The sequence below is a fragment of the Tupaia chinensis genome, unplaced genomic scaffold (assembly GCF_000334495.1).
Source record: "Tupaia chinensis unplaced genomic scaffold, TupChi_1.0 Scaffold000410_1, whole genome shotgun sequence".
Lineage (NCBI taxonomy): Eukaryota > Metazoa > Chordata > Mammalia > Scandentia > Tupaiidae > Tupaia > Tupaia belangeri.
This window is the reverse complement of record NW_006159915.1, coordinates 1736058-1755394: the sequence shown is the minus strand read 5'-3', so window position 1 is coordinate 1755394 and position 19337 is coordinate 1736058. Positions and strand designations below refer to the sequence as shown.

The 19337-nt window shown below is 36.2% G+C and overlaps 1 protein-coding gene across 1 annotated transcript in view; it reads left to right on the top strand.

The window, feature by feature from the left end:
• TMEM196 (transmembrane protein 196) overlaps positions 1 to 19337 on the top strand; it is a 62465-nt gene that overhangs the window by 32885 nt on the left and 10243 nt on the right. The window contains exon 2 of the mRNA XM_027774181.1: positions 18225 to 18281. Within this exon, the coding sequence (XP_027629982.1) occupies positions 18225 to 18281 (57 nt within the window). The remainder of the gene's footprint in view (positions 1 to 18224; positions 18282 to 19337) is intronic.

Genomic DNA, 19337 nt, shown 5'->3' with positions numbered 1-19337 from the left:
CTGTTTTGTTCAGCCACACAGTAAGTTTTTCTAAAGTTATAAGGATTGAATGAAGGACACTGCTATTATCATTATGTATAGGCTTTATTTTAAAGGGCAATCCAAAGACCTTAACTGAAGGGAGGCAGGAGAGCACTGCTGACTGTGGCCCAAGATGATGATGATGATAACACACAGGAGAAAAACTAGTAAAAAATAAACGTATTATCTGAAAGGTTTATTAATTGAAGAGAGAACGACTTTTTAAAAATCACTACTAGCTAGAGTATTGGACTAGTATTTTAGTTGTTAATTTGGGGAAAACAAAACAAAACAAAACAACCTGTAAATTAATTGGTTGCTACTGCCACCAAGTGGTAGGAAAATACTTCTTCCGAGACTAGGATGCAATATTCTCCAAGGAAAGTGCTCCCTCATCACACTATGAGGCCCCGTTTATGTCATCTGCCCGGTTGCATCATAACCACCACCGTCTGATCTTCATCAGATGGCAAGCTGTCTTTGACGTCTGTTATCACACAACCAAAAGAGCCTCCTGTCAAAGATCAAACTTAAGTCTTATTTCAATCTCTGTCCCAGGAGCATACTCTAAAATAGAAAGAAAGAGGAAAGCAACGCTGCAATAGACATTGGGAGAATGGGGATAAAATCACGACTGGAACATCCTAAGTGAATTCTCCCTCTGAAGTTATAAAGGCTGGTGTTCAAGTACCGGCTGCATCACTTACTTCTTGTACGATATGAAAACATTTTGTCTAAGAAGCAGTTTTCTCAAACGACATATGGGAATTAATTTAGATAATGCATGCAAAAGATTCAGCTCAGAGCCTGGTATCTAGCAAGTGCTCAGTAAATATCAGCCCATTGTTTATTATGATTATGATAATACATTTCCCTTCTCCAAACTTCACTAAACATTTAAGATTGTTATGATTATTACTGTTATAACCCAACCCAATCCTAAAGCGGTGCAAGCAAAGAAAGTAAAATCACCAAAACGACAAACTTTGCCAGCCATAGTAGGACTGTCCTATGATATCCCTAGTTCCAGAGAGACAACCACGGTGAGGAGGCAGGAATAAAGAAATCCTTTAGGTTCTAAATCTGGATCAGGCAGTAGTAGTTCCTTCTTGCTAAGGTTCTGGGCAAAGCAGTGAAACTTCATTTTAGCTCTTCTAATTTTCACAGTGCTATACAGCATATGAATCATTTAATGGTTTTCAAAAGTGACCTAAAATATAAGCTCTGTAGGTGGATGCCTGTTGTAATTTTATACAGTAGAAACCATCAAGCATCATCTCTTATTAACCTTAAATTAAAAGAAAGGGAAAAATCGTGTGACCGTTTCTTCAGTGACAGTAAACTTTATTTCTGACCTTCTATATTCAGTAGCTTCTATTAACTAGCACAGTAATATAGTTCTACATTGACTTGTCTAATTCATATTCACAACAATAAATAGTTGAGGACACCAAAGGAGCCTAAAATGTTTTCAGCTGCATTAGAGACAGGTTATGCAGTGCCTCGTGTATGTCACTGAACTCCAATTCTTTGAAAACTAAGCATCTAGCATGTGGTAAATTACCATCAGCCGGAATGTCAGTACATTTCACAGGGCTCTAACTCAACCTCTGGTCAGAATTGTACCAACCCAATCCTTTGCATCCCTAAGAGGTTGTCATTCATCCATTTGCCAAACATTTTCAGGTAAAGGGACCTCGTTTGTGTCATGAGGAACCCCAGGTTACTGTGAGGACACAGCTATTAACTGGAAACATTTTTTTAGTATTGCATTGAAATCTACTTCCATGTAACTCCTCTCTGTTGTTCTGGAATGTAGCACTGAGATCCAGAAATAATAGAAAGCCTTAGACTACTCTCACGTTCCAGAAAGGCCAAAGAACAGAAGTGTTGATAGTAGTAGCTTCGTTCTATGAAATATACACATCCCGCAGCCCAAAACAGACCTGTTGTGTATATCTTACCTCAGATTCTCTGAGTTTTGTGATGAAAGAGTCTATACAAAGATAGGTATTGGGTTGTCGGGGAAGTCATGATGCATTTTTGCATAGAAAAACATGGGAAAAAAACGTCATGACTTTCCCAACAACCTAATAGATCGAAATCAGAAGTAAATCTGAACTCTGAATTCAATCCAAAAGAATCATCATTTTTATTAAAATAATCCACAGACTATGCCAAAGGATGATTTCAGTAGGAAGCAGATGACCACAGAAGTGGCCTCTGGCCTTTTGTCTCCTAAGGTTTCACGTCCTCTTGGGATCCTCAGTGCTGCATCCCAGACAGGATGTGGGATAGAACCAGGCCTACAGTGCAGATGAATTATGCACCCGGAAGGAGATACATATTACAACTTCTTCATCAACTTTCTTCTGATACCCCTCTGTGTTCTAGTCTTGTTCCTTTGAAGACATATTTTCATTGTACGAAGAAATCAACAGAAAGGGATTTATGTGATGTTCAATTTCATCTACAGCTAGGCAGAGATACAGTGGGAAGTCTGAGGCGTATTTAGAAGATAATTGTCAAGAAAAAGAAAAAAATCTCTAGGGGAAGGTTAAAGCAAGGTGATAGGTATATTTACATAGCTGCCCCTCTCATCAGAGAGATTTCTCTCAAAACACCATTTCACTGGGAACATTTTCTGATTTGTCTATTAAAAAGACTATTTGGGGACATGGTGTTTCTTATGAGAAACACTCAGAGCATAATAAGCTATGATTAGGAAATTTCAAGTTTGAGTTGTCAATGAGTTTCTGCCTCTGACTTGTTACAGGATTTGCTTGGCATCTTAATTTCTCTACCTCCAAAATAGAAATGTTTAAATGTTTTTACAGCCTTCCCAAAATAGCCAGGGAGAGAGAACCCAGAGAGTAAGAACTGCAAACTTTTGAAAAAAAAAAAAAGTAAACCATAGAGATTTGATCATTTATTTCAAAAGAATACTTGACAAATATTTCCATTTGAGATATTTGAAAGGAGCTAAAATAAAGGGACTGGATGATGTAAATTTTCTTCCAGTGAGGCTAATAATTACTGTACTAAAGGGTATCAGTAGACTGCAGTGTTTAATATTTTCTCCGAAGCCAATAAACAAGTGTTTTTTATACCTCCCAATTATTTATTTTGGTCACATCAGTATTTATTCCTACAACCTTTGTGGGTTTGTCAGTAAAAGCACACCTTAACTCCTGGAAATATCAGACCTGTCAGGTTCAATCTATTTTCTTCTTTAAGAGTCAGCACTCATTGTCCAACTCGGTTGAGAGTATAAGTTATTTTTGATTCACTAAAGTAGCATTATGTATTACACAGTATGTATTACACAGACATACAAGTGTTAAGTCCTCTGTGGAACTGTACTGACCTAATAAAACTGCTGAGTGTTGAATAAATGAACCAGTGAATGGCAAAAAAAAAGGGTTTCAAATTATTTTATCCAGAGAAAGGTGAAAGCTATCACATTGATAACATAAATCAATGAGGCTCAGAACCACCATTCAGAGCTATTCTTAAACAATTCAGAAACTCAGCATTTTCTCCGTGTTCTTTATTAGCTTAAGTTCATAAATCATCTAGACTTTTATTGTACTTCAATTACAATGATTCCTTCCAGAATCTAGTCGGTAAAGATCTCACTGTTCAGATTAAGTTCCCAGAAACTGCTAGTTTTAACAGCCTGCTTCACATTCTTATAAGATCTTATTCTAAATTTACTTGGAGGCAACAAGAAATTTATAATCACTTTTCTATTAGATTGTCACTAAAGTAATGGCATACTTTTCTGTTTTTCTATGCAAAAATAGGTCATGACTTTTCTCACAACTCAATGTTTTACAATTCTCTAATATCCCATTTCGAGATTTGATTTAAAAGTCTTCCTACTTACCTTGTCAAAGGTTTTAGGGATCTTTGGCAATCAAATTTAACCAGGTCCTAGAAAGATGTATACTTGTTTTCTGTCCTAGAAAAATGTATACTTGTCTTCTGTCCTAGAAAGATGTATACATGTTTTCTGTCCTTTAAATCCAATTTGAATTAACAAAATAAATATGTGGGGCAAAAAGACATTTCCTTCTCAGGAAATTTCAGGTGAGTTATAAAGAGTGTTCTGCAACTCATTGGTTTGCATGGAGTATGCAGACACCTCATTCTAGTTTGCTTTTTCCCATCTGTTAGTTTTCATAGTTCAGTTATGTATACAACAGACCCTGGTATAAATGTATTCAGGAAGAAAATGATAATTTAATACCTTATCCAAAATAAGCATGTAGAATCCCTATGTCATTCTGATAAAAATGATAAGCAGGAGCCATTCTTTGAAAAATCCTTGTCAATACTTTGTCTCTTCATCTCTCTGAGTGAAAGTGGGCTAATTGTTACAATAGCCAAAAGGAGATTCTCGAAGACTACCTTAGGAGAAGAAAAAGGCCAGTAGCCTGGGCAGCTTTTACACACAGACTAAATTCCAGTACATTGGGGCGAATTTTGCTCTTTGACATTAGATGGATTCATATTCAGATGAAGTTATTGTGTAAAACAAATGTTCCCAAATGGAGAGAGCGCCCTTTACTTTGAATGAGATACTAGAAAATTTTCAAACAAAGTACATAAAGTCAAGATTATTATTAATGTGATATAAGCCATGAAGTTAGATGAAGCTATTCATAAAAGATTTAACACTTCCCAGGAATTAGAATGGAGAAGAGATTGTGGCATGGTCATACCCTCTGGAAGGTGATTTTTCATTTTCCCTCTCATTCTCTCTGCCTCTCCCCAGCAAGTGAAGGTGTCCTGTGGCAAAAACATTTAAAAACAAAAACAAAAACTCTTCTGGCAATCATCACCACTCAGTGCCAAGGTAACGTCTTTTTCAGTAACTCTTATGAACAAAAGTCTCTTGATATTTCAAGAGCATCTGAAGATTTAGAATGAATCTCCCAAAATCCACACAGCAGTGACTATGGCACTTAAAATGTGAACACCATTCAAATTATTTTTAAATGTAACCATTGAGGTAAGAATTAGCCTAATCTGACTAATCATGAGTGTTTCCAGAAAAATAAATTTCAAAAGGTTAACTGAATTTTATTCAATGAAAAGATTAATTGTACCCAGTTACAAGTCTTTGAATTGGCTGAAATTAATTTTTGCTCCTCCCTGATGCATACTTTAAAAAGACTCATTCATCTACTAATTCATTCATTTAGTTTGAAGTTTCATTATGTTATTAAAAATGTCATTTCAACAGCAGCTTTGTTGAAATGTTCAGAAGAGCTATGACAAAGCTAGATATGACAAATAGATGATCTGTCACTCCAACAATGTCATTCCTGGTAAATGAAATAACACATATAATTTCATTGTTGTAGACAGAAGTTCATATGAGGTTCAAAACTATTTCTTAGCTCCATGATTTCTTTTCTTCATTAGCTTGTCTATCAAGGAGCAATACTCCCATTTTCAATGACCTTTTTTTTTTTTTTTCCTGACAGGTTGAGGCAATCGAAATGCTTTGCAAAAAAGAGAACTTAATTTTAGCCACTATTATGAATGTGTGGAACTACAAAATCCTTTCTCAATAAAGATGAAATATGGTGGTCATTGAAGGCTAAGTTTCATCTGCTTTAACATGTGGTAGTTTGTGCTGGGATATTTACTGAGAAGAAAACCACACTCAGCCTTTCACCTCAAATCTCCAGGATAAGCTTCGTTTATTTCAATGACTGTACTCAATTCTTATAAACGACTCTGTGGCACTTTTGGATGTGTGCCTGGAAGATCTGACCTTAGCTGATTCTAATTTCAATCCAATCAATGTGCAAAACTAACCTTGAAAATAAGTAGGAAAAGATAACCTTAGTATTGTGATATAATAAACACTAACAGAGCTCCTTGATCCCAAACATATGGGCTGCCACTCCCCCTTTTCCAAACACACACTCTGAGAACCTACTAGGGAGTTTTTATTAGAATTTTTTAAATGTCCACAGGGAGTATGGAACTATGAGTCATTCACTAGTAAGGATGAATCTAGATGGACTATTTTGCCCTAATATATGCATAATGATCTTGCATTGACCAAAACACTTGTTAAACATTTTGAATAGGTGACACCTATATATAACTCAAAAGTAAATACAACAAGAGCAAGCCCCTTAGCACAGTGGTTGAGTGCTGTGTAGAAGCTGGATCCCATATGGTTGATTCGGGTTTTAGTTCTGGTGCAACAGCTTGAAAAACACTCTGGGGGTGCATGCATACATGCTTGGGGGGAGAGTTAACTGTATTTTATTCAATGAAAAGATTAACAGGACAGGACAAAAAATTAGAGAAAACGATTTCAACCAAACAGGATCATTGGCATGCATGTGTGCATTAGACATGTTTCAGGTCACCCAGGGATCTGAAACCCTGGTCCTCCACTTGGTTTCCAGCACAGCCAAAAAGTGCTTCACTGCCAGTGCCACCAGGGCTGGGCTACTTATGATAACTTTTATTAATGCAAGATTTATTTTCTTGCTTTTCTTTTATGGAATACATCAATCTTATCTTATGGATTATTAGTCATAGGTACAAGATATTTGCCATTTTGAAGTAATGAGGAAATTCTATTTCTTGAAATGTTACAGTTTTTGTTTTTAAATTAAATCCTTCGCCCATTCAGATATTATCCTAATATTATACTGGGTTGTTGGAAAAACTCACGATACATTTTTGTATGTAAAACTGTGTGACAACTCGATATAAAGTGTAGATCTAATTTCATTTTCTTCCAAATAAATACGCACTCCATTTAATTGTTGTGTTTTATAATATGTTAACATTCAGCCTCATTGCTCATCTTTATCAGAGTTTTCTTCTGACCTTTCCACTGAAAAATATTTTTTTCCTTCAAAATAATTTTTTAATCAGTTTTCTAATTTAGAAAATGGATCCTTGGGACCAGCAGATGGCAGAATGTTTCCATCGCTGGACTCCCATGGGGTTGACCACAATTTGAGTCCCAGACCTGGTGGCTTGAAACTCATGCTGGTCACATGTGCGTGCGTGCCCAAAGTCCTGAGAGGAGAATGGAGGAAAAGGGATTGTAGCATGGAAATTCCCCCAAAGGATGATTTCTCGCTCTCTATTTCTCTGTCTTTCCAGCAAGTGCATGGACCCTATAGCAAAGAAAGAAAGTATTCTTTTGGTGTTTTTATTGAATTATGTTAAATTGACAAATTAGGATAAAACTTTTTGCATAACCTTGATGTTAAATCTTTCTAAGATCATTATCTTAGTCCATTTGACTGTTTTAAAAAATATCTTAGACTGGGTAATTTATAAGTAATATAGTTTTATTATTCACGATCTTGAAGGTTGGAAAGTCTAAGATCAAGACACCAGCAGATTCCGTATTTGGTGAGGGCTCACTCTTGGCTTCAAAGAAGGCATTTTCTAGCTGTGTCATCACAAGGCTGAAGGGACAAAAAAGCTCTCTATGCCTCTTTTATAAGGGCACTTAGCGTATTCACAAATATTCAGACCATAGCTATCAATCATGTTATATATACATTTTTTATTTGTACAAATCTATTATTATGTTCCTCATTAATGTTTTAAGTTTTTTCCTTATTGGTTTACTCTTGTATTATAATATTTACTTTTAAGTATTGAATATAATTTTTTTGTTAAAAATAGGATTTTTTCTATTATAGCTTCTAATAATACACATACTATCTGTATACATGAATATTACTTTTCATATACTATTATATATTATTTCATATGTTAATGTGTACCTTACTGTGTTTATTTATTTATTATTTTAGAGATTTTTGCTACAGGGTGCATGCACTCACTAGAGAGACAGAAAGTGAGAAATCACCATCCGAAGGGATGGTCACACTGCAGCCCCTTCTCCTCCATTCTCCTCCCAGGATTATTGGCATGCACGCACATGCACTCAGTGTGAGTTTTAAGCTGTTGAGTCCAAAGCCTGAACCATGGTTGACTATGTGGGAGTCCAGTGATGTAACTACTACTCCATCTGGGTCCCAACCTTACCTTATTTTTTGCAGTAAATTTTAGAGATGATTCTTTGGATATTTCATACTTCATTGCTATTATCTAAATACAATGATATTTTCCAAATACGTAGTCTACTAATTTTATTGCAGTGTCTAGTATAAGTGGTGACATTGACCATCATTGCCATCTTCGATACATCCAATCATGGGTATATACTATCAACATTGTTTACCTTTTTCAGAATGTCTAAGAACTAGAATTAGATGGCACAGAGCCTTCTCAAACTAACTTTTTTCATCTAAATAATACATTTAAATTTCAGTCATGTCTTTGATTCCTTTTTTATTTCCACTGTGTAAACAGGGTTTGATTCCTTTTTATCAATGAATATTATTGCATTGCTTGAATGTAATGCAGTTTGTCTGTTGCCTATCTTCATTGCTTCCAGTTGTTGTCGATGATGAACAAAGCTGTATAACACAATTAGTTGGGTAAATACCAAAAAGTGCAATTGTTAGGTCATACGGGGAGACTGTATTTAGCTTTGTAATAAAGTGCCATTTTTCCGAAGTGGCTATACCATTTTTCTTTAAGCAATGAAAAAACATTCCTGTTGATCCATATCACCAGCAAATGGCATCATCAGTTTTGGGGGGATTTCTGTTGTTTATTTGGTTTTATTTTAACCATTCTTAATAGGCATGTATTTCATTGCTGTTGAAATGTGTAATTCCTTAATGACAAATAATTTGATTATCTTTCCTTGTGTTTGTCTGTTGTATATCCACTTTCCTTGCAGTCTGTTCAGATCTTATGCCCATATTTTAATTCAGTCAGTTGTTTGCTTTCTTACTATTACTCTTATTTAATTTCAGTCTATTTCCTTTCAATATTTTTCTACAATGATAGTTATCTATATACCTGATTTTCTTATGCCTATTTTATCAATTCTCAATGCAGAATTAGTCAAATTCTTCCAAATAATAGTGTATCGAGTACAATTTTTGATCTAGTTAACTAAAGCAAAATATAAATACTGTGAAGAAAGTTTAGAAAAGATAAAGGCTTAGGGGAGAAATCTATTAGCAGTAATGAAAGGTACTGGGTTGAATAAATTAAAAGATGATAAAAATCAATGATATCTAAGAGTCACTAGAGACCAAATAACTTTCACTCTTTGACCTTAGGTGATAAAAAAGAACTTATATTTCTCCCTTGAAGAGCATTTTATTTGGCTTGCATGTTTGTCAATATCTCACTGAGAATAATTAAGAACTTCAGTACTTCAGTGGAGAGCCCTATTCACCAGTGAATAACCATTCTGCAATATTTAGAGCAGTGGTTTTAGACCTGGCCTGTACACTGGAATCACCTGTAAAGATTTACAAATTCTAGGCTGGCCCCATAATACAGAGCATAGAGAGCTGGATCCCACAAGGTCAACCTCAGGGGAGTACCAAGCCCCAGAAGCTTGAGAAACATGCTGCATGTATGTTCATGCAAGCCCCAAATCCTGATGAGATGGAGAAATGAAGGAAAAGGGGTTTCATTGTGACTGTACCCCAGTGAGGGGTGCTTTCTCTTTATTTTTCTTTCTGGCAAGCATGTGCATCTCCTGACAATAAAAACAATTAAAATTAAAATTAAGAAAAGGTTTAAAATTTCTGATGCCTGAGCCCTACTTTGGGAATTTTAATTTTTATTTGGTCAAGATATCATAAATTTTAGAAATTAATATGAAAACCACTGCCTTCAGGTAGGATTTCCAACTTGGTAAACTTCCCCCATTTTATTTGGATAATTCATAAAGGAGTTATTAGGGAAATGGGATCTCAGATGAAAGCAATCTCACAACAGAGAGGGCATCTGTATGAGTCCAGCCAGGGATTCTTGTAAGTAAATCACAGTCATGTCCATACAATATCAAGAAATACGTAAACTGCTTTTTTTGTTCTAAACTATGGAATGACCCTTTTAAGAGACTCTGTAATTATCATTTCTTAACTAAAAGGTAATTGAAGTAGAATAAAAATATTTAATAGCTAGTGCTGCAAAACAAGCCATACAACTTTTTTTTTAGAGATATTTGCCTTAGAGCACATGTGCTCACCGGAGAGAGAGACACATAGAGACAGTGAGAAGGAAAGTAAGAAATTGCCCCCAAGGAAGATGGGCATGCCTCAATCCCTTCTCCTTCATTCTCCTCCTGGGATCTTGGGCACACACACGCACTTGACTGTGATGCTCAAGCCTTCAGTCCAGAACTCACAGTGGTCGGCCATGTGGGAGTCCAGCATTGTAAGCGCTATATCATCTGCTGGCTCCAGCCGTACAACTTTTAATCCAGCCCAGAATAAATACATTATTTAAATGACTAAGTTCTTTCTAACCAATTCTTCACATTTAACTTTTGTGTATTCTTTTTTTAATATATATTTTTATTATTATTCCTACATCAAATCGCTATGCATCATTTAGATTGTGAAGAGACTTCACCCAGCATGATATACACTTCAGGCCAGCCCAGTTGAGACCACCATACATACTCTCTCTACACATTTTTAAAGAACGAATTCGTTGAATTTCAACTTATGAAATTGTACAGATTATTAAAAGTTATTCAAGTATTAGATTCAAATTGTGGTTCAGCCTATTCTCTGGAGGGGGAAATGGCACAATTTCTATTTTATAATAGTGAATTTCAATGAAAATTGTTTCATCTAAAATGTTTAACTGTTATGTGGAAAAATATTTTAATAAGCTGTCTTAAAATAGGATTAGCTTATCATCTTTTGTACTCCCATCAGTCCAAGCTTGCTTGCTCTCTTGAGCTACTTCCAAATATGTTATGGTTTCAACATTTTCTGGATTTTGTTTGTTTTTAGCTTGCTTTTTTACTTTAAATTTTGCCAGAGAGAGAGACAAAATGAGAAGACGCTCCTATGGGGTATGGTAGTGCTGCAAATCCTTCTCCGTTTCTCCATTCTGTTGGGATTTGGGGCATGCACACACATACACCTGGCATGTTTTTCAAGCCCCTGGAGCTGGGATTCAAATCCCGTGGTTGGTAATATCAGATTCAACTCTTAACAACTAACCATGGGGCCAGTTCCAAAATTTCATATTATATAATTCAAACATAGCCTATTTTAATCTTAGTTTCTTTTTTTCCCAAAATAAACCTCTTAAAGTGAAATGAATATGCTAATAAGGAAATGAACTAGCACCAAGATCAGGGCCGAGAGAGAAAGAGAGAGAGAAACCAGTAAGGAAAATAGAAGTTTTCACTAATTTGTGTAAACTTTTAACAAAACCCTTTTCTGATCTCTTTCAGTTTTTTCTCTTGTTATACAATTGAATACATTTACATTTAACCTAATTGGTTATATTTTTAGAATTATTTTTATCAATTTATCTTAGAGTTTCACTTGGTTTCCTTTCACTTTACCTTCCTGACATCTGTTGATTTGATTTTTATTATTATTGTATTTTTCTCTTTATTTTTCTTTTCTTCTATAATTTAATGTACAGTTGTTTGTGTGTGTGTGTATGTGTGTGTGTGTGTGTGTGGTTGTTAATTTGCTATAGGATGTATGCACTTGCTGGAGTGAGATAGAGATAGAGAGAAAGTGAGAAAGCACTCCCCATAGGATATGGCCAGGCTGCAATCTCTTCTCCTTCATTCTGCTCTCAGGATTATGGGCATTCATGGGCACACGTCCAGCTTATTTTTCAAGTCACTGGCTCTGGGACTCAATCCACGTAGTCAGCCATGTGGGATCCAGCTTCCCTAAACACCACATCACCAGCTGGTTTTTAATGGACAAATTTAAAGTTCTATTTTTCGGTTAATTTCTGTTAGTCTCCTAAATAATACAAAAATCTTAGAATATTTTACTTACATCTTCTGTATTCCCAATACACATATCTCATGCCAAGAGCACCTGGGATATTCATTCTACACACAAATTAATTTTTCCAATAAATACTTTTACATTTAAAAGATGTATTGCTGGCACTGGCAGGTTGGCGTGGTGATTAAGTGCACTGGACTTCCACATGACCAAGCACGGTTCAAGTCCTGGACCTGGCAGCATGCTTTCTCACTTTTTCTCTCTCTCACTCTGTCTCTCTGTGAGCAAATTAAAACAAATAAATTAAGTAAATAAGATAATTCTTTTTTTAAAAAGATGTATTGCTTTTGTTTGTTTGTTTGTTTGTTTGTTTTTGCTATTACAATCCTTTCTTTTTTTCTTTTTTAATGAAGATTTTTGCTCTGTGGCATTGTTCACTGGAGAGAAAGAGAGACAGAAAGTGAGAAATCACCCCCCTAGGGGGATGGACACACCATAATTCCTTCTCCTCCATTTACCTCTCAGGATTTTGTGCACACACTCACAAGCACTCAGCATGAGTTTTAAGTTGCCAGGTCTGGGTCTCAAACCATGGTCGACTATGTGGGAATCCAACAACGTAATCATTACGCCATTCTACTGGTCCCATTACATTCCTTTCTTATCTCATTTCTTCCTCTATTTGTTGTCCTGAAGAATAACTCTGGTAATTCTTTTAGAGAATTTCATGTGCAATAATGTTTGGAGCCTATATTAGGTTCCTATTGCATCTGTAAGAAATTACCACAAATTTAGTGACGTAAAGCAACATATCTTATTTTCTGGAATTTCTAGAGGTTAGACATCTAAATGGATGCATTTCTTTTGGAGGCTCTGGGGCAAATCCATTCTCTTGATCTCTCTAGCTTACAGAGGCCACCTATATCCTCCATGCCTCTCTTCCTCCATCTTTAAAACTAACAATGTAGTATCATCCTACATCGTCTTCTCTGATTTTGGTTTGGTCACCACATAGTTTTCTGCCTCTTTTGACCTTGTCTCCTTCTTCAAAACCATTCTGATTACATTTAGGGCATCACTGAATAATCCACAATAATCTCCCCAACTCTAGACCCTTAATTTAATTACATCTGCAAAGCTGTGTGTCTACATATGCACACGCATGCCACATCAGATAACATTCCCAGGCTCTGGAAGATTAAAACATGGGTATGTTTTGGAGGATCAGAATTTGGTCTACAGACATGTTCATGGCCAAAGGGAACATGGCTTTCTTTTTATTTCTCGTGTGAATGAGAGTTTGGCTAGATGTACAGCTCAAAGTTCAAAGTCATTGTTTTTCAGAAAGTTTTGAGTATTTTATCTTAATGTCTTTCAGGTTATTACTGTGAGAGGAGCAGTCATTCTGGTGAGATATTAAACTTTATTGCTTCTATGGTTGTCTTTAGGATACCACAGTATTCCAATTCCTCTAGTTCTAGGCTGTGGTTCCTGTGTCCCAGGTAGGAGTTGAGGTGTTGGAGAATTTTGTTCAGTGTTAGTGCCTCAACTTCAGTTTGAGTCTCTACTCACCTCCCACAGAGAAGGTTCTCTTCTCATGCCCTTACCTCCTCTCATCAAGAGTCTTCTGTCACTTATTCCCACCTGCTAAGTTCATGGTGAAGGGCAAGTGGGTATTGGAGATGGTTCTTTGTTGTCCAAGACCAGTTTCAGCTGAGGAAATCCCTGTGTAACTAGCCTCTGGAGATTTTCTTAGTGTCTGCACCCTCCTCCCTTGACAGCCAAACTCTGCTTGCAACGTGGTGGATCTTGGATGGGAGACTCTGACTGTGCCCCAATGATTAATGACCTTTATTTAGTATAGTCATAGGATGTTAGACCCAAGATGAATTCCTGCCTCTCCCTCTGTGTACAGAAAGTTTTCTTCTACTTTTTCTCTAGTTACAGTACCCATCTGTATTCATATGTGCCCTGGGAATAAAAGGGTTTCAGGCTTTGCTTCATAAAAGTGTAGGTCCAAGGGCACCAGCAGTTAACATAATGGCTATGTCGCTGGACTCCCATGTAGTTGACCGCAGTTGGAGTCCCGGATCCAGTAGCTTAAAACTCACACCGGGCACATGTGCACGCATGCCCAAGATCCTGAGAGGAGAATGGAGGAGAAGGAATTGCGGCGAGGCCATTTCCCGTAGGGGGTGATTTCTCACTTTCTGTCTCTCTCTCTCTGTCTGTCTGGCAAGCACATGCGCCCTATAGCAAAAACCTCTCCAAATAAATAAATAAATAATAAAAGTAAAAATCCAAGGAAAGAGCAGAGCTCTTCACCCTCACGTGTACACGCTCACGGGCACACACACACACACACACACACACACACGCACTTCTATGATGACCAGTATCTCTTCCTCCTATGCTCTGCAACAGGTGACACATTTTGTGTCAGACTTTCCAGGTTCTCCCTGGAGAAAACGTGTCGCTCTGAACTGAGGTCGTTTCAATGCCTTGGAACCTTAGCTCTTTGATGAGCTCTAGAAAAGTTATTCTTTGGTTTTTCATTTTATTCTTGTTGCTAGTATAAAGATGACATCTACATCTTTCTGTAACATAAACAAAAGCAGAAATTTCCAATAGCCTTTCATAAATAAAACCCACTCATGATCCAGAATGCTATTTTCATCATAGCTCCATTTCGTCCAGTGAGTTACAACCCTAGTTATCTATGGAATCTAATCTAAGTTGATATCAAATGAATCCCACTTGAAGGACTAATGACTTTAATTTCATAGAGTAGCACGTGATGTCCTGTCATTGGATCACTTAATTTATATCACTTCACAGTATGAACAAAGCAAATAACCCTCCTGAATTTAAAGAACCCATTTCTAAGAGACAAAATTATATTTTCTCATCTAAAATTATACAGTATATCCCATTCAGGCTCTCTCTCTATCTCTCTCTCCTCTTTCTCTATATTTAGCCAGCTATAAGCTTTACCCTTTGTAACTCACTTGTTTTTTACTCCTTCTGTAATTTCCATAATGTTGGTAGGTACTTTGTGTCCTGGACAAAGTTATGTTGAATAGAAAAGTACTTTGAAATATTGTAGCAAGACCTACCCTATAGCTTAACAGTTAACCGTCCACTGTGTACCGCCCACTTCCCTCCCTTGAAGATCTACAATTATCCTCTCTACTATCAGATCTTTGCATTTCTGCCAGATGGCAGACATTTGGCATATATTGAATGGGGATATATAGAGTGTATCTTTCAAAGTCTGGCTCACATCACTTCACCTTAGCTTTTCTTTATTCATCCACTTTGAATCAAACAATAGTGTTTCATTGTTTCTTATAACTGAATTATATTCCATAGTATATATGTGCCACAGTTTTTCAATATAGTCATCAGTTTCTCGACACTTAGGTGTCTTTTAAGAGCCTTTTTAGCAGTAGGATTTGGAGTAAATAAAGATAACCAAGGAAGTAAAAGACAAAATGTATTACTTCGGGGGACCTTTTTTATTCTCTGCTCTGTAAACTCTAATGTCTAAATTTCAGCCAAGATCTCTTAGATCATGTCTAGAAATTTCATGATTATATATATTTTTTGTTACATGAGTCTACTTTTAATGATTAGATTACAGCTTTCTTCTAATTGTGTGTGTATGTGTGTTTTGTTTTGTATTATTTTGTTTTGTTTTCAAAGGCAAGTCTCACAGTCTTGCAGTGCTATGGTCTTCCTGCCTCACCGTCCTAAAGGGATGAGAGGTAGTCACAACACCTGACTCTTTTTTTTTTAAAGTTTATTTATTTATTTATTTCTTCCTCACCAACCTGGATCATGGGCACATGTGCATTTTCCTGGTGTGCACAGGGAGGTCCCAAGATCCCAGGATGTGAACCCAGGACCTCCTCATGTGAACCCAATTATATTACTGCACTTTAGCTCTTTTTTAGACAGGGTCTTGCTATGTTGCCCAGGACAGCCTCAAATTCATGACCCTCCTGCTTCAGCCTCCCACATAGCTCAGATTACAGAGCAAGCCACCATGCCTCATTTTTATGTTGGAATGACAATTGAACCTGGGTGTCCCATTTGATCCCAGCCTGTGGACATAGCATCTTCCTGTGGACACCCTGTTCTAGCAGAATATGCCACCATGGCTTGTCCTGGATTTTTCATATGCTAATGGAAGTAAGAGTTGGAACTATTTATACGCCAGTAAAGGGTTAAAGGAGAGTGGAAGAAGAGTAAAAGATACTGGGAATATCTTTCTTATCCGAAGCCTGGAACTCCCATTTCTTAGCCCAATACAGGTGAAGTGAGAAATAGAAGGTAGCAACTTTATTGTCACCTAGATCTTTCAACCAAGTGTCTGGGATGGAGAACACTGAGGTCTCCTAGGGGCTTTACTGTAAATAAATAATGGCAATGTTTATAGATTTCAAGACAGATCTAAGGAACACTAAATGACACTATTCAAATTATTTCAAGAATGGGTTTTGGGTGAATAATAGATTTTGAGGATGAATAATGTGTTAGGGAAACTTAAAAAGGACAGCATGCTTGGGCTTTGACCTGAAGCTTGAAATACTATAAGGTACAGATTGGTCCAAACTGGAATTTTTGAGCACAGCCCTGAAGATCTGATACAGGATCTGTAGGAAAGCATCCATATAAGGACAAGGTCATTCATACCTAGGACACAGAGGGTAGTAAGAAATGATCACTCAGCAGTAGTTTTTTTAAGGCTTTAGAAATCTATGCAAATATCCGAATTTTCTAAAGTTCTGAGTTTCTGTCTTCTCATGGTTCTATATACTAAAAATATTTTGTCAGGTCTATTTTAGAGAGTATCTTGACTCTATCCATCAGATACTTTCCTAATATAATTTTGATTTAACTTTTTTGCCTTTGAAAGTTGCAATATTTTGTCTATCAAAATAACAATTTTTCTATTAATATTTATAAGCGCTTTCTACATTGGTCTATGACTGTGCTATATTTAGACAAGCCTTCCTACTCTTTTTAAATTATATAAATATTTAATTTTGTTGTCTCCTATTGCATTTATGATTTTTTGTTTTATATTTTCTTTACATTTATAAATTTTTAGAGATTAAAATATTTAAACTATTTCATGTTAATTTTGAGGTATGAAGTTAGGAAAGTTAATAAATCATCCTAACTCTGTTAAATTATCCTGACCCTTTCCCCATTTATTTGAAAAGTCATCCAACTTATGTGTCAAATTCTTATATATCCTGTATTCCCTGATCTTACTTCACCACTATCTGCTTTATAGATATTTTTCTCTTTTATAGGGAAAGTTCCCTTGCAAAAATTCCCTTATCCAATTTTTCACCAAATTTTCTTGTTGGTTTTCACATGCATATTATTTTAGATGATCCTTGTTAATATTTTTAAATATGTGTTTTTAAAAAGCCATCAGACATTAAGTACTTAGGTGAAGCTAGCTATATTATAGCAAAATTGTCTTTAAAAATCAAAAGGAAATAAATTTTCTTTGCATCTCTGAAGGACTTTAGCTGGCTTATGACTTATTAATCCGTTTATTATTTTATAAATATGGTTTAGCTCAAGTCAGAAATACACGAAAATGTGCTCTAAAATGACCTTAAATATTTCTGCCCAAATTAAACAATTTACTTTCTTATGATCACCAAAATATTTCATAATTTGTCTTGATAGGTGATTTGGTGTAACTGTGGTCAACCACATGGAAGTTCAGCACCCTAACTACCATGCCACCTGCCAGCCCCACCTTCAATAACTTTATGCTCATGTATTCTTTCATCACATCCACAAGGAAAACCTTCTTGGTAGATTAAAGTGATAGCCATTGTACCGTTATGAGAAATACAAACAATGTCACCATAGAGATCTTCATGTTACTTCATCTTATTAGAGCTAGTTTCCACAACTCATCATATAACCCACTGAGGTCCAGTATTTAGCATGAATGAATGTGTCACTACTTTTCCCTCAGAATGTGCAGGAAGGTATAAGAAAATAGTGAATGGAAATTGGAGGATTTGAATACTCTAAATTCATTTACTTCTAGTTTTGTCTGATACTAAAATTGATGCAATTTTGCTTAAATTCCACAATTACCTGTATCGGTTGCAACACATAAATTTTATATTGGCATTTTTATACTTTACCTAAGAGGAGGTATTTTCTTTTTCATCTTTTGATGGGAATTTAAGATATTCAAGTTTTCCTGGAGCAAGCATCATGAATGAACTATGAGCTAAAATGTAAGCGTTCTTCCATCTCGGAATGTGGAATCATTGTTTTTCTTTTCCTTTGCAGTTTCTTCTTTGTGGCATATGTGGAATATTGTGCGCCAAAAAAAAATCGGGACTTGTCGTAAGTTTTTGCCTTGTTTATCTTGTGCATTAGAGTGTTTAAAATGTAAGAGTTCAAAAACAGAAATGGTGACTAGCCAACTTTCATATGCTGAATGTTACTAATTTAGGATAAAAGGAAGACTGACAAACAAAACCTAGCTTTGCTTGTTTCAAAGAAAACCAGCAAGATTATTGGAGACTGTGACAAAACACCAACAGAGAGAGCTTTGATATACTCTTTAAATACATGAACATACAGCCTTTAGGGACTGCTTTGGATGACAGTCTCCGGTTTTCCAGTTTAGAGACTCTCAGGCAATCACCTAAATCCTTCAATAAGCTAAAGGATGAAACTTGAATCCATGGAAATTTAACTGGTTAAATATGGAAGTGGGCCTAAGGATTACTGGCTCGCTTTGTGAAATTGATTTTGCAAATCAGCAAGACAGCTGTGTTGCTATGGTCACAGTTAATTCTTAAAGATTCATTTTATTTTATTTTACTTTATTGCTGTGAATACACATGTAAGTGTTTTCAGATGTTTTAGGGTACTATTGTGGGATTCTGGGATAGGGACCATACTCCCAATTAACTCTGCTCTTGGCTCGGGAAGCTCCACGTGTGAAGTGGGCTTCCCACTGACCCTCATAATAGCTTATGAGAGTTTGGAAAAAAGGGAAAAGCATGATTTATTTTATTGAGTACTATAGGAACTATCATGGACCTTTACAAGCCGCAATGTTAGTATTACACAAACACCCCAGCAAGTTGCCTTTGAGCCTAAAACGTTTTCCAAGGGAAAACCAGTTACCTGAACAGGGCAGGGCATGGAAAGAATTGCAGTTATTTTCATTTTGCTGCTTTTCCTAAGCATTTCTGTCTCTGTGAGAATATCATTTGCAACAATCAAATCAAGCCCCTACTACTTTAGACAAGTAAGATGTAATTTTAAAAACTAACATAAAGGGAGATATAAAATATCTGGGGGAGGGACCAGCAGTTGGTGTAATGGCTATGTCGCCGAGCTCCCATGTAGCCAACCGTAGTTCGAGGCCCGGACCTGGTGGGTTAAACT